At 37.6% G+C, this 15,420-nt stretch overlaps 2 protein-coding genes across 2 annotated transcripts; one reads left to right on the top strand and one right to left on the bottom strand.

Annotated features, from left to right (window-relative positions):
• Window positions 1-390: 390 nt before the first annotated feature.
• Window positions 391-2,216, bottom strand: LOC132862279 (CD226 antigen-like). Its single transcript, XM_060894229.1, has 3 exons — window positions 2,031-2,216; window positions 1,605-1,910; window positions 391-1,307 (listed from the first exon to the last, which is right to left on the bottom strand). The coding sequence occupies exons 1-3, from the start codon at window positions 2,119-2,121 to the stop codon at window positions 1,201-1,203; spliced, it is 504 nt and encodes a 167-aa protein (XP_060750212.1). The 5' UTR covers window positions 2,122-2,216; the 3' UTR covers window positions 391-1,200.
• Window positions 2,203-10,462, top strand: LOC132862293 (rho GTPase-activating protein gacV-like). The gene is made up of 4 exons (XM_060894250.1): window positions 2,203-2,341; window positions 7,070-7,134; window positions 7,570-7,673; window positions 7,956-10,462. Exons 3-4 carry the CDS (start codon window positions 7,571-7,573, stop codon window positions 8,513-8,515), a joined length of 663 nt encoding a protein of 220 aa, XP_060750233.1. The 5' UTR covers window positions 2,203-2,341; window positions 7,070-7,134; window position 7,570; the 3' UTR covers window positions 8,516-10,462.
• The last annotated feature ends 4,958 nt before the right edge of the window (window positions 10,463-15,420 follow it).

Here is a 15,420-nt window from a genome sequence, read left to right on the forward strand (position 1 = left end):
ACTCCACACACACAAGGCGGAGGCGGGAATCGAACCCACAACCCTGGAGGTGTGAGGCGAACGTGCTAACCACTAAGCCACCGTGCCCCCTACAAACACAACAATGAACATAATACAATCAATAATATTTTATACTTCATATTTCATTTAGGGTTCATTTTCCTTTATCCACCTTACATTAAAACTAAAATATACACAAAAAAAAAGTTAAAACATTAATTCTTTAGTAATAATTTTCAAGAGTCAAAAGCAAAATGAAAAAAAAAATCAAAGTGAAAAACACAAAAGCATCACTTCATTTTCATCATCATTAAAATACATTCAAATTATTTAAATATGACTTTTAAACAAGTTCTTGTAAACAAACAAAGACAATCACACAGTCTATATCATAAACATCACCATGAGAGTAAACAGCATCTGTGTTATAGATGTAATTTGCACCCTTATAACACAACAGGCAAATATGATCATATACTGCAACACAAATATAAATGTTCTCTACGTTTCGACATTCATAATTTGATCAGCAGTTTTTGGCTTAGACTTAGTACAGAACGTCTTGTCACTTTTGTACCTCTAATAATCATAAAAGCATATCTTTATACAGTACCTGTATGTTTAAATACGGTTTAAAACAAAGGAAATAAAACACTTGTGGTGGCTTCAGCATTTCAAAATATTTTTCAGTAGAAGTTGAATACAAGTAAACTAAAGTAAATGTTAATTAAGTCATTGTGTAGACGTTTAAATACTGTAATTGTGTTTCCTCTTCATTTAATATGACTGTTCAAGTTAAAACAGGAGACATTAAATAACCATTAGTCAATGTGCAAGCAGCCACCTGAATGGTGAATTTAAGATACTCGATTAAATTCATATTTGTAAATCTGACTCAAAGAGTCAGTGCCTCAGCCACGAGTCCCTTCACACATCACAGCTATATAGCTTGTACATGATAGAACAAAAATACCATGTATCATGGTGTAACACGTAACAGTACATAATATTGCAGCATAAAGTGCAAATACACAACAGTGTGAGATGAGAAAGGACAATAAACACACAGGATAAAAGGAACACACAGGACAACAGAACAGTGATGTACAGGAAAGCTAAAGATCCTGCAGTCTTGGATTAAATCTTGTTCGGTCTCAGTATTGTCTCATAAATGTAAATTCATCTCTACATTCTCATAATTTAAATGATCAGGACGATGATGTTGATCCCTACGGAGATGAACAATACTAGCAGTGCAAACCATCCTGAAATTGGAGCGCTGTTGGTGGTCATGAATTTTTGTTGCCCTGAAAAAAATTATATATTATTTGATTACTTTTTATGACATTTTCAAAGCTATAGACTGAGAAACTGTAGAACTTCAACACTAAGAGACATTTTTGTGTCGATTGGATGTTAACACACTACCTGACATGCATGGAGACTGACTACAGTACATCAGTATAAAAACCGTACAAAGTGGGACTGAATTTACAAATAAACTCTACACTAGAATGTTCACTTAGCTCACAGGAACTTAACAAAACCTTTAACTTTCAGTTCACAAGGTCTGTAAGTATCATTAGAATAAGAGATGTATTTACCTTCTACCTTCAGTAACACAGCTCGTGGTTCTCCGTCCTGAGATTCATCGTGGATGAGACACTGATATAATCCTGTATCAGACAGGTGAACTGGACTGATGTGAAGAGAGAGATCACCGTCTAGAAAGCCTTCTACTGACATCGTGAATCTGTTTTGTTTAGTCATCCATCTGTTTGCAGGAGTGTACAGCAGAACCTTGTGTCCATCTTTCTTCCACTTTACATCTTTAACGACTTGTCGAGTGTCTCCGTAACACGGGAGAGTGACGTTCTTCCCCTCGAAAGCCTTTACAACTGTCAGAACTTCTGGATAAACAAAAACAAATGACGTTATTACAGTTTAGCATTTAATGTGGCTGGTCAGACTTTACTACAGACATGTTAAGAATGACAGAATGTTCTGCTGATGACAGCAAGAGCACTTACTGATAACTTTCAGCTTTACTTCAGTCACTGATATTTCATTACATCTGCACATGTAAGAGCCTGCATCATTGTAGGCTACTGAACTGATCATCAGGGAGAAATTTCCTCTGCTTGTGTCTAATGGTAGTGTAAATCTTGTTAAAATGCTCTTTTTTTGAACACTTCCAGCTCTGAATGATGACAACTTTGTCAGGAATGAAGTGGATCCACAGAACCGCTGGACAATTTCCTGGGCAGTTACACGGGAGGGTCAGGGCTTCATTCACCATCGATTCTGTGACGATGAAGGCTTGGCACTGTGGCATCAGCAGGCAAACTAACAGATCAGAGAATAAATCAGAAAATATATATTGAATATGTGACACACCATAAATCCATAATTTAAAGCTGTTTCTTTTTGAAAACAATCCTCGTTCAGTACATTGTTCAGGTCGTCTAAGCCTGATTGATTCAGTGCAGATCTGAGCACGATTGCTGTGTTCATATATGTTTAAATAAACCGAACCAAGGGACAAAACTCAACAGGCTCCAGAAACAAATAGTCCAGACTTTTGAGAATGTTAAAGAAAGATCTCACACAAGTCATTAGAACTTTCTCTGAAAGAAACACACACACACTGCTGATTAGGTGATACTTTGAACTTTATTCCATCTGTCCCTTGTGTGTAATGAAAATAAACCTGAAACTAAAATATATTTCAGTAAACAGAGCAGTTCTACTGTGGACGTGGACTATTGGATGAGACTTTAGATTTAGATGTGAACATAAAGACATTACAGTGTGATTACTGGACCAACATAACTTAAGGTCATTTTAAATTATATGTAATTTTAAATTATTATTATTTAAATACTTTTAATTTCTTTTATTTATTTCATAGGCAATTAACACAACACCACACACATACACCTCTAAATTGAGCAGGAGCAGGTCTTGTAGTCACTTATACAGAAGCTTAAATGTCTTTAATAGGTTTAATGAGAACCCCAACAGAACCCCATCCAATCCATCATGTCTCTACTCTTGTCTTATATTCTTAATCTCTCTTGTCCAAAACACCACCATACAATATTCTGGATCCCACTAGAGGTTCCATGGTAAAACACAACTAGGGTAAACACAACATCATGTCAAGAAATGTTTGAATCTGTCATCAGTGTTTAATACAGAACTATAAACAGTATCACTTACCCATCACAATGATGCAAGGACTTAAATGCCACTTCATGGTGTTTCAGAAAGTCCTATAAGAGAGTTACCTACAAGAGCAGCATGATGTAAAGAAAAGGAAATTTTATAGCTCACACACTGTGGTAGAGCGGCCTTACGGGTTCACCTTCTACCCAAATGATGGCAATACTCGCTGTGATGTTAAAGTGGTGTTTATTTACAATGTGCTCGAGTGCAAAGTCCAAAATATTTACAACTCCCCAGAAAAATGGAAAAATTAAGAAAACCAAAGAAAATCGGAGAAAATAAAGAAAACTATGCACAAGCATACAGCACCTACAATTGTGCATTCACTTGACGAACTTCCAATTCCAAAACTCCACTTCACACTCCTACCACTCCCACAGCGAACTGAACCGGGAGACTGGTTTTTAAAGGGTAAACCCCTCCCCCTGGACTCAACCATTTCTCCCAGAGGGGTTGGAATTTTTTACCCAGCCATATAAAGGAGTTATAACATTATATATAAATAATAAACATAATAACAATAGTAATAATAATAACAACAGCAATAATGAGAACAATACCAATAATAATAATAGTAATCGTAATAATAGTAATAACCATAAATGTTCCATCAAAATAAACTCGCCGACTTCCGGTTTTACTGAAGCGCTGGCGCTTTAAAGCCAGCCGCTATCCAGCGCTTCGGTTGGCTGCTGTCCAAAACCACCCGGAAGACCGACAGAACAAATAGGCGAGGTTCTAAAACTTAACCCCCAGAAAAGGAAACCTATACATAGACAAATAAAGAATTACAAAGTCCTTGTGTGTGTGTGTGTGTGTGTGTGTGTGTGTGTGTGTGTGTGTGTGTGTGTGTGTGTGTGTGTTTGTTTATTGTCTGGAATGGAAGAATGAAGTGAGTGTGTGTGCGGCATGTATGCGAGCGAGCGGCGTGCTAACTGGCGTGTGTGTGCACCCACAGCACTGTAGCGAGAAACGGAGGAGAAGTGAATGTGTAGTGGGGTATGTAGAGCCTTGGTAACGAAAGGGACAGTTCACTCGGTCACACACACCATACACACACATACACACACACTAGGTATGCACCGATACCACTTTTTCTCTTCCGATCCGATTCCGATACCACCGTTTGCCGATATCGGCCGATAACAATCCGATATGTGTTCTTTTCTACTTTTAAAACTAAAGAATGTATACAACTCGCTTAGTTAAGATTTATTTGTTTCTGGCAAAGAAATACAAATAATTGACACAGAGAGAGAGAGAGAGAGAGAGAGAGAGAGAGAGAGACAGCGAAAAAGACAGCGAGCGAGAGAGAGAGAGAGAGAGAGTGTAGTATTTTCGTTTTGCAATTATATATATATTATATATATATATATATATATATATATATATATATATATATATATATATATATATATATATATATAACGTGCATTGAGGTGAGAGGAATTAAAACAGGCAAGTAGACTGTTTACTCTTTATTTAACAACAGCCGTGCCGGCCACAACCTTCATCAGTCAAACTCACCTAACCAGAACAACACACTCCCAGGAAATCCCTCTGCCTCTAAGCGGGCACTATTTAACATAAGTACATACTACTCAATATACTACATCCTCCTTTCTTATAATTAAAAAAAACAAAAGTTTATCTTTAGCAGGAAAGATGTATAAGGTGTAAAATGTAATTTGGCTTAAATAATATTTCCATGTGTATCAATCAGGGATACATTAACATATACATTGTATATCTACCATGACCTCTTTTCTTTTTTTTTTTTTTTTTTTTTTTTTTTAAACACAGCATACGCCCAGTATCGTATGCACTCATTGGCTTAACACATAGTCCTTGAATCTCACCGGTGGCCTAATAACTCGGCCACTTCAGGTTTGATGTATCTGTGGAGGAGAAGAAGACCGCACACACGCAGTCTCATCAGCACCGGTAGGAGCGACCGTCGCTAGGTGTCTTCCTTAGGTGTCTCCTGTTGCGTCTGTACTGTTGTCCTGAAGATGTCACTACGTCGTAGGAACGCGGTTCAGCACGTGTCGCCATGACAACTGCAGGACGCCATCCTCGTTCAGTTTGCATGTGAACAGTCCCACCCGACGACAGCAACGGAAGTTTCTTTGTGCCTCTGTTGTAATAAGCACGCTGTCTTCTTTGGAGGTCCTGAAGTGTAGAATGTGCATTAGTGCATTAGAATGTGCGAACCTTCTCATGTCTTGGCTTGCAAAAGGCATATGGTCGCACACAATCTCTTTAGGTATACCCATTCTGGCAAATATCGATTTCATCTTGTTAACAACTGTTTGTGTCGTCTTGTCACTGATGTTTTGTACTTCCGGGTATTTGGAAAAATAATCCACAACCAGAAGAAATGAGTGACCATTGATTTCAAATATGTCAGCTCCTACTTTCAGCCAAGGAAGCTCTGGGATTTCATGTGAGATCATCGGCTCCCTCTGATGGCGAGGCTGGAACTGCTGGCAAGTTGCACATAAGTGTGATGCGTTTTCTTCCTAGTTGTTGAATTTGTTCAGTTACTTTAATGTTTGTCCTCTTCGGGCTCCCGGAGACAGCGTCTCCTTCCAATCTTCTGTTACAAACAGTTTCTCCAATTAAAAAAAAAAACAACTAAAATGCTGAAATAAACTCAATCATGAAATATTGAATAATAGAAACAATCCCAAAGGACGCCGCCGAATTGAACCAAACCGAACTAACCGAGTCGGAATGAACGGGACGAACCGGGATGCTGCTGGTGGAGACCTGAGATCTACACACTGAGTTCATCAGCGCGGTAGCGCTTTACATACAGTACTCACCGGCGTGCACGGGTGATGGAGGGCGTGGATAAGCAGAGACAACTTTCAGAGGCAGCAGAGACAACTTTCATAGGCAGCAGAGACAACTTGGGGCGGAGCCAGGGGGTGGCCAATGCACGTAATCACGGCCACCCCACTGGCCACCCCGCTCGCAACTGCATTTTTAATAGAAGAAAATGATCTCGCAGAACAGAACCTCGATCACATGTCTACAATCATTGGACCGCGAAACTCTCGCGACACTTACCGGCACTGACAGGCATCGCGAGTGTTTTGAAAAACAGCGCGGTTTTCCACCTATCGTAAAAAGCGGGAGATGAGGAGCAAGTTACAGCACAGCCTCTGTTCCTGGTTGACTGTGCTTATTGAACCATATAAAGAGGTGTTCCACGAGCTCTTTAGATTGTGCAAAATTGCTGTTGCCATACCTGTCAGTACAGCTGCATGTAAACGCAGCTTCTCTACTCTGAAGCTGGTAAAAAGTTACCTGCGATCAACCATGAATGATGATAGACTGAGCAATCTGGGTGTCTTAAGTGTTGAGGAATTTGTGAATTTATTTACTTTAAACCACAAAAACCGCAGAATCCAACTAATGTAAATGTTTGTACTAGTCGTACTAGTGTCATAAATTTTGGAAACAGATTGTAAGTTTGTTACAGTTTTATTGTTTGCACTTTTAATTAAATGCACTTTACATAGTAGTCTACATTATGCCTACATAATTGATTTTCTGGTCTTTATATAGTTTTTTCAGCAATGGGAGATATGAATTCTGGTTTCAAAGTGAATTTCATAAGTTTTATTTGTTCAAATAGTTTTAAAAAACATGTGGTTGAATTATGACTATACATTTAATGTGAATTTAAATAATTTTTATTTAAATTAATTTAATTAAAATTAAAGTATTGCACATCATACATCATTGTAATTTTGGCACCTATACTTTTAAAAAAGTATTTTAAGGTTAGATGAGTGTTGTTTGCATAATGATATTTTCTGTGCCACCCCAGAGTAAGTGCTGGCCCCTGCCTGGCCACCCCTATGAAAAATCCCTGGCTCCACCACTGGCAGACAGGTAACGTGGAAAATGGACATTTATCCTACCCTAATGTTGTTGTAAACTTAGCGAATGCGGTAGCACGGGACTTATGTTTAATTATAATATAATATAAGTATTACTCGATTGCTGACACGTTTCTGACATTGACATGTCTTTTTTTTTTAATCCAAGGCCATTAATAGGCGCTAGCATAGTTTAGAATGTGCTCATGTCATTAGCTTAATTTAGTGAAATTAAATCTAATTCCACGTCCAACTCTAACGTAAAACACATTTATATCTTTGATTTAATGTTAGCTAACGCTTCATCCATGTAATACAAATAAAGTTTTCAATATCAACAAAACTATACATGAATTCAACATGATTAACTTATTGATTCTCACTGTTATCATCATCTCCTTATTTTTGCTTGATGTGTGCATTCTATGTCTATCAATGAATTTAATAGAATGTCAAGGAAAGAAAGGATCAAAAGAAAAAAACACAAGGAACTCTCTGATGCAGCTAAAGGTAGCATCCCTCTCACAAGTTGGCTGAGGAATAAAGATGAAGGTACTGTTTGTTTGTTTGTTTTTATGTTTGTTTTTGTTTTTTTAAGCTAGTAAGCTATTACTTATATTACAGTCTAAACAATACTTTAGACATTTTTGTTAAATGAGTAAATCACCCAAATTGATTATTCTCTCATTTAATCATCTATATGTTTCAATTCTGTATGACTTTCTTCTGTTGAATATTTACAAGATTTGTTTTGTCCATATATTGAAAGCCAGTGGGGACCAAAATGGAGTCCCCATTAATTCCATTCATTATATGGCCATTTGTTTTTCATAGAGAGCTGCAGTTCAGATAAGGAAAGTATTGAAGAGATTCAATGGAAAGCAGTTGAGACAAGTGAGAAGGATGAAGGAGATGTTAGAGCCGATGAGGAAGAAAGTGAGGAAATACAAGGAGACATTAAGCTCAGTGAGGAAGAGGAAGAGATGGAAAGGGAGGTACAAGAAGAGATGAGTCAAGAAAAGGATAGAGAGATAACAGAGGAAGGAGCTACAGGAGCAGATATTGAATACCAGATTCAGGGTACAAGTGAACAAGACATTAACCAATCCTTGTTGGCCTTACAGTTTGCAAGAGACCCAGCTCATGTTGATCAGCTTAAAATACAGGTTAATAGCGACTACATACAATTCTGCTGCTCTCTTGGGCCATGTCAGCCAGTAGCTGGCTTTCCAAAAAATCCACAAGGAATCCTAAAGTGCCTAAAAGACAAGGAGATTGAGTCTGTTTTCCCCTCTCTTTCTGAACTCCTAAAAATGTATGCAACATTGCCTGTCTCCACTTCTACAGTTGAGAGGTCATTTTCTAAGTTAAAACTTATGAAATCCAGTCTTTGATATCTGTGTAATGAAGAGAGGCTTTCTGACCTACTGCTGCTCTCCATTGATCGAGACATTCCAATTAATCGTGAAGTCATTCAAATATTTAAAAAGACAGAAGATGGACGAATACTGATTTAAATACAGGTAATTTCATAAATAAGTTAAAATCTGTACAAAAATACATTTGGTTATGTTTTTTGAAGTAATATTTTTGTCTTTTTTTAGTGCCCTTTTTGGTCCTTCCGCCCCTGCCCCACTGCAGGTCTGTGCATGCCACTGGCCTCTCCCTCCGATAGAAGTCCTAAAAACGGTCATTGGCTGAAACGGCGGGTTGGGGAGGGACAAAACAGTCAGTTGGCCGAAACATCCATCCATCCATCCATTCATTTTCTACCACTTATCCGGGGCCTGGTCATGGGGGCAGCAGTCTAAGCAGGGACGCCCAGACCTCCCTCTCCCCAGACACTTCCTCCAGCTCTTCCGGGGGGAATACCAAGGCCTTCCCAGGCCAGCCGAGAGACATAGTCCCTCCAGCGTGTCCTAGGTCTTCCCCGGGGCCTCCTCTCGGTTGGACATGCCCGGAACACCTTCCCAGGGAGGCGTCCAGGAGGCATCCGAAACAGATGCCCGAGCCACCTCAGCTGTCTCCTCTCGATGTGGAGAAGCAGCGGCTCTACTCTGAGCAGTGTTGCCAGATTGGACTAAAGATTTCCAGCCCAAATACAGCTTAAAACCCGCCCCTTTCAAAAAATACCAGCCCAAAATACATACTGTTATTAAAACTGTTATAGAATAAAACACACAATTTTTTTTCTTATTAAACAACCAGACTAACAAATCGCACATTGGAGAGCACCAGGCTCGCCCCAAGTATATCCAGTGCATCTTTTTTTTTTAATATAAATGATAATTTTAATAAAACACAAGGTCTACATCGGAAACATCAGAAGGGGACAACATTTTTTATTGTTCTTGTGATAATATTGTCAGAACTACAGTTCTTTTCTAATAGGCCAATTCTCAAATCATTTCATTATACTTTTCTTTTTGTATTAGTAGGCTACTTACAAATTTGTGCTTAATTACCAACTAATTAATTTTTTTATATTATTATTATTAAAATTATTATTATCATTTAACTTATAGACCACTGGGCGAATCAACATGAATTCTCGTTTTTTCCTTCTTTTAATTTTAAATAAAATAATGACTGAATGATACACTGAATCGTCACTCGACACTATAACAGCTATTACGTTTCAGAAATGATCAAACATCAGAATTGTACATCAAAATAAAACTGTAGGCTAATAGCATAAACACGCTTAACTTTTAATATGAAGTTAATGTAGATACTCCCTGCAGAACTGATGAAAACGTCTTTATTATAGAACAATTCTAGAACTATTTAATAATAGGACCAACTTTGTACAGTCACAACCAGTTTGATTAAGAGATCGTTGAGTCAAATCTCTCCAGCAACTACCTGGGAGGTTTGAATGTTGTAATCCATGTTTTTAAAGACGGGTCGCTCTCACATTCCTTTCTGTAGGACTTTTTATATTTACCCCACTTTGGCATGATGATGATGAATGATGATGATGATGATGATGATGATGATGATGATGATGATGAATGATGATCACTGATGATGATAATACAGTTTTGACGATATAACGAATTAGCCTACAACAACCCGCCAATCAAGCTTGAAGTCTGATTGGACAGGATTCCCCTGAACCTTATTGGCTAACCTGAACCATACCTAATTTAAACATCATCCTACATTATATAATTTATTTTATAGTTAGTTTTCATTAAAAAATAATAAAGAATACTGTTTATAGTCAAAAATAAAAACCCGCCTGTTGCATCAAAAACCAGCCCAAATTTTAAAGACCCGCCCAATGCATTTTTTTCCGGTCGGACGTGACCAAAAGGAGCCCAAATGGGAGGGAACCAATGGGGTTTTAACTGTAATTACACCTTTATATTATTTATAATTGTAAATATATCAATATGACAGGTTGTAACTGTAATTACACCTTTATATTATATGGTACTGAATTTTTATTTGAGAATTGACAAACATTGTATGTTTGTGAAAACATAAATAAAAAAGTTAGTGTGTGATTCTCATTTTCTGAATTAATATTCAGAATGATTTTGTTGAGGCTGTTATTGAATATGATTGTAGAGACCACTGATCATTCATTATACAAACAGTGCATCTGTTTACCCACAGACTGTTTCTGACTCAATGTCAGTTGTGATGACATACAGTCACATCAATCAGTTGGTTGATATATATATATATTTGATATAAATATATATATATATATATATTTTTTTTTTTACTGAACTACAAGTGTATTGTTCTGAGAAAACTCATATATATTTAAAAGATATGTTTAACATTAACTCTGGACTTGCACAGCACAGTGCCACTTTATACACTATTTACACACCATACTGCACCTGGACACTTTAAGGACAATCTTCAAATACCATACACATTTATGTATATGTATATTTATGCATATGTATATACATTATTTCTTCATCTATATTTCCATATTTTTATATAGTTTCTTATATAGTTTATACTTTTTTATTATTTTATTCATATTTTATTTTTTGCTTTTTTTTAATACTTTTTTATATTTTTGTTATTCTTATACCGGACAGTTGCATAAAGCATTTCATTGCATATCGTACCCTGTATGTATGTGTATGTGACAAATAAAATTTGATTTGATTTGATTTTAGTGGAGTTTCCCCAGCAGATCAGTGTGACAAAGCATTTACTGCCAAACCCAAGAGGGCTTCCAACAATTCCCGTGGAACATGGACATGTTGTTATTGAGTTCCAGGAGCCTGAAAATTTTGAGGGTGAGGCGGTAATAAATATACTAAATGGCTGCCCACTGCTCCGGTTATGTGTTCATGGTGTGTGTCTTCACTGCTGTGTGTGTGCACTTTGGATGGGTTAAATGCAGAGAACGAATTCTGAGTATGGGTCACGATACTTAGCCGTATGTCACGTCACATCACTTTTTCTTTTTCTTTCTTTCTGGCCTTGTGTCAAGCATGATACTGTGTGGTTTAACTGGCCTGGATTTTCAAATCAGCAGGGTCAACACCCATCAGCACCAGCACCTTCTTCTCAGGGATGTTCATCTGCTCCACCTGGTCATCGACCATCAGCTCCAACGTCACAGTCTCTGGGTTATACATCCTTTCTGCCAGGTCATCACCCATCAGTGCCAGCACCTTTGTCTCAGGGTTCTTTATCATTTTGCCAGGTCCCCAGCCAACAGCTCCAGACCTGCAGTCCCTGCAGAACCGACAACGCACATGGAGACTGCGAAAGGCAGCGCTTGATGATCAAGAGCTTGTGGCAAGAGGGGAGCAACCAAAAAAGCGTCTGTCAAAAGAAGGCTACCTCTACCAATGTAAATTATGTGGTCAGTCAAAGAACAAACTTCACCTCAGACTTTCTCATTGGGGATAAATACATACACATTGTGAACTAAATCTATCTAATAATCTTGAATCTTGTGCTCTATTAATCTTTATATTATTCTTTATATTAACCTTTTGTTCTATGTTTATGTTCTGTAAAGCTGCTTTGAGACAATGTCTATTGTAAAAATCGCTATACAAATAAACTTGAATTGTATTGAATTAATATCAGACATATCATAATATCACTGTTTTTAAATCAGACATCCCTATGAAGATTATTATCAAGGTGTTTTACACGTACAGTGATCGATCATTGGTGTCTGGTTGATTTTTTTTTTTGTGTAAATAGTGAGCTTTTTCCACTCAGCATCTCAAGACTAGCTTTTATAATTTTATATAGCTCTTTTTAGAATCCAATACCAGTCCTTTTTAATATTTTTTTGTTTTTGTTTTAGGGAATAGGGAAAAAATCCCTAGAATTTTAGTAGAAACTCATAGAAATCTCCACCTAGATGTCACCATGGATACGGCAGTTCATTGAAATGAATGCGTCAATAGAGCCGCCACCTTGGAACAGGGGACCCCCTCCTCTTTAATGCATCAGCGTCAATGTAGGCAAAGGTCTAACGGAAATAAAATCACCATAAATCATCATGAATGCGATTTTCTAGTTTTTTTGGGTTCGTTCCAAAGGTCAGACATGTATTTATCATTGAGTCCAGAGAAACGTTAAGTTAAACGTTTTGATATTAAGATAATCTACTTTTTCACAATATAATGCATAGTGCTAGTAGGTGTAAGTTATTAGTTGCATTCTTTCACTTGAGTAAACTTCAAATGAACAATCACTACTTACCTTATAGCCTACTGCATGTAACACTGCTACAATGGTGTGACTGTACATGTTCATTTATACATTTAAATTGGATTGGTTTATTTAGTATCCCTGCAACAACACAACCTTACACAGTTTCTTCCTTAGACCTTTGCTCTGCAGTTGCAGAGTATGAACATGGTGTTGTCTCAACTTATGAAAGGTACAGACAACCAGTGAAATTAAGCTAAAGTGGTGGTTGTCTATGCCATCTTGAGTCTCAACAATGTGATCAGCAATCAAAGCTATTTTCATTGCAAAAAATTCAATTACAAAAACACAAATATAAAAATAGAATGAAAACAAAACAAATATAAACAGCAAGTCATATTATTCAATTTATTTTTTAATTAACATACGATAAAAAAAATCCAAAACCTTTTCAAGCATAATCTCATTAAACATGTCCTTAAGTGAAGAAACTTCATAAAAGAGCATTCTGCTTGTGTTATGTCCAGGACAATCTAATAAAATATGTTTGACAGATAAGGGAATCTTACAAAACATACATAAAGTTTGGTCTTCACCTTTAAGCAAAAAAAGCATCCTCTCTAGAACAGTGGCCAGCAGATCCAGCAGAAGACTGGGATGTGGCACATGTAGACGCTTCTTGAAGACTTCAGGTGTGTGATGATTTTATTGGCCATGCTCTGGTCACTGATCCTTTTACTGAAGTACTCCACTTTCTGAGGACCACTGAAGCCTCGTACCTCTGTTACCTGGTCTACACACTCAGGAGGGATCTGATTGGCTGCTCCTGGTCTTGTGGTTATCCAGAGGAGAGCAGAGGGAAGCAGATTCCCCTTGATGAGGTTCGTCAGCAGCACATCCACTGATGCTGACTCTGTCACATCACACAATCTCTCATTCTTCTGGAAATTTAGAGGAAGTCAACACTCATCCAGACCTTCAAAGATCAACACCACTTTGTAGGAGTCACAGTCTATCGATTCTAGTTTTCTTATTTCTGGGAAAAAGTGATGAATAAGATTCATCAGACTGAGATTTTGCTGCTTCATCAGATTCAGCTCTCTAAAGGGAAGTGGAAACATGAAGGTGACGTCCTGATTTACTTCTCCTTCAGCCCAGTCCAGAATGAACTTCTGCACAGAGACTGTTTTTCCAATTCCAGCAACTCCTTTAATCAGCACAGTTCTGATGGACTTGTCTTTAAAGATCTCATTACATTTGATGGGTTTCTCCTGTGTTGCTGGTCTCCTGGACACTGTCTCAATCTGTCTCACCTCATGTTCATTATTGACGTCTCCACTCCATCCGTCTGTGATGTAGAGCTCAGTGTAGATCTCATTCAGAAGTGCTGAGCTTCTGTGCTGTGAGACTCCGTCATTAATTCTTTTAAATATCTCTCTCAGCTTGGACTTCAACGTTGGCTGATACACAGAGTCTAATAAACAAAGTAATATTTAGTTTAGTAATAAATATTTTTAATGAAAAATCGTTCAAACACTGCTATTAATTCCTGACTGATGTACTACTACTGATGAACAGATCTAAATATGATCATGTTACACAGTGAGAGAGGCTTTTATTTTATCAAAAGTCTATTTTTATTATCACATTTAAAACTCATACAACTGTTTACCCTTAATGCTGCTGCACATCAAGCCATTACAAGGGATCACAACACACACATTACACACTTTAAAAACAACACACACCTTGAATATAGAGTCCAGCTGATTTCTGATGATGTTTGAGTTTTGTGGTCTGTGAACAAACAAAACACATCATGCAATATGGACTATATGTATTCATAGCTGCACAAATCACACACTAATAAATGCAGAGCGAGGGTGAGAGCGAGAGCAAGGCAGAGCGAAGCAAAGCGAGAGTCAGAGCGAGGCAGAGCGACAGTGAGAGAGACGCAGAGCGAGAGTGAGAGAGACGCAGAGCGAGAGTGAGAGAGACGCAGAGCGAGAGTGAGAGAGACGCAGAGTGAGAGCCACACCCACACAGAGAGAGAGATACGGAAACAGAGACAGAGATGTTGAGCCCAGGGGCGATTCTAGAATTTTCATTTTTGGGGGGCTCAGCCCCCAGGGTAGGGTTGTATACTACTAACCTTATTGCAATCCACTATTCCATTGTATTCCCTGTATTTCACGTATAAAAAATTATAAATTTAGATGTGACCAGTCACTAGAAATTTTTGAGTTGTGAATATAGTTTTTTTTTTTTACAATGAAGACTTCCTGATTCATTACTCACTGTACAAACACACGTACACACGTTTCCAGTACAAACACAACATTTTACTGTTTGCATTTCTATGCTCACATAAAAACCTCAGATAAGGAACTTTTTTGACAAAATAAAAAACTTTTAACCAACTTTTAACCAGAAAATAACATAAAAGCCATAAACATTGACTATGCATATCAGCAATATAAACAACACATGTATGAGGCTGGACAATGGACTGTAGTTAACTATCAGAAGGAATGAAAAACAAGCGAAAATGAAGCAGCTTGTGAGAAGCAGGGACAAAGTTTTTGTAGCCCAGTTACTGGTCTTTCATTGGGACCATCAACCTGTGTCTTCTCTCCTTAAGAGTAGC

Source organism: Tachysurus vachellii, chromosome 2, assembly GCF_030014155.1.
Source record: "Tachysurus vachellii isolate PV-2020 chromosome 2, HZAU_Pvac_v1, whole genome shotgun sequence".
Lineage (NCBI taxonomy): Eukaryota > Metazoa > Chordata > Actinopteri > Siluriformes > Bagridae > Tachysurus > Tachysurus vachellii.

What these genes read in the sequence shown, in the direction of transcription:
- LOC132862293 (XM_060894250.1), top strand. Translation starts at nt 7,571, where the DNA reads ATGTCAAGGAAAGAAAGGATCAAAAGAAAAAAACACAAGGAACTCTCT. An exon ending in GCTGAGGAATAAAGATGAAG is followed by an intron (nt 7,674 to 7,955) that starts GTACTGTTTGTT and finishes TGTTTTTCATAG; the next exon opens with AGAGCTGCAGTTCAGATAAG.
- LOC132862279 (XM_060894229.1), bottom strand. Translation starts at nt 2,121, where the DNA reads ATGATCAGTTCAGTAGCCTACAATGATGCAGGCTCTTACATGTGCAGA. An exon ending in AGTAAAGCTGAAAGTTATCA is followed by an intron (nt 1,911 to 2,030) that starts GTAAGTGCTCTT and finishes TTGTTTATCCAG; the next exon opens with AAGTTCTGACAGTTGTAAAG. An exon ending in TGTGTTACTGAAGGTAGAAG is followed by an intron (nt 1,308 to 1,604) that starts GTAAATACATCT and finishes AATTTTTTTCAG; the next exon opens with GGCAACAAAAATTCATGACC.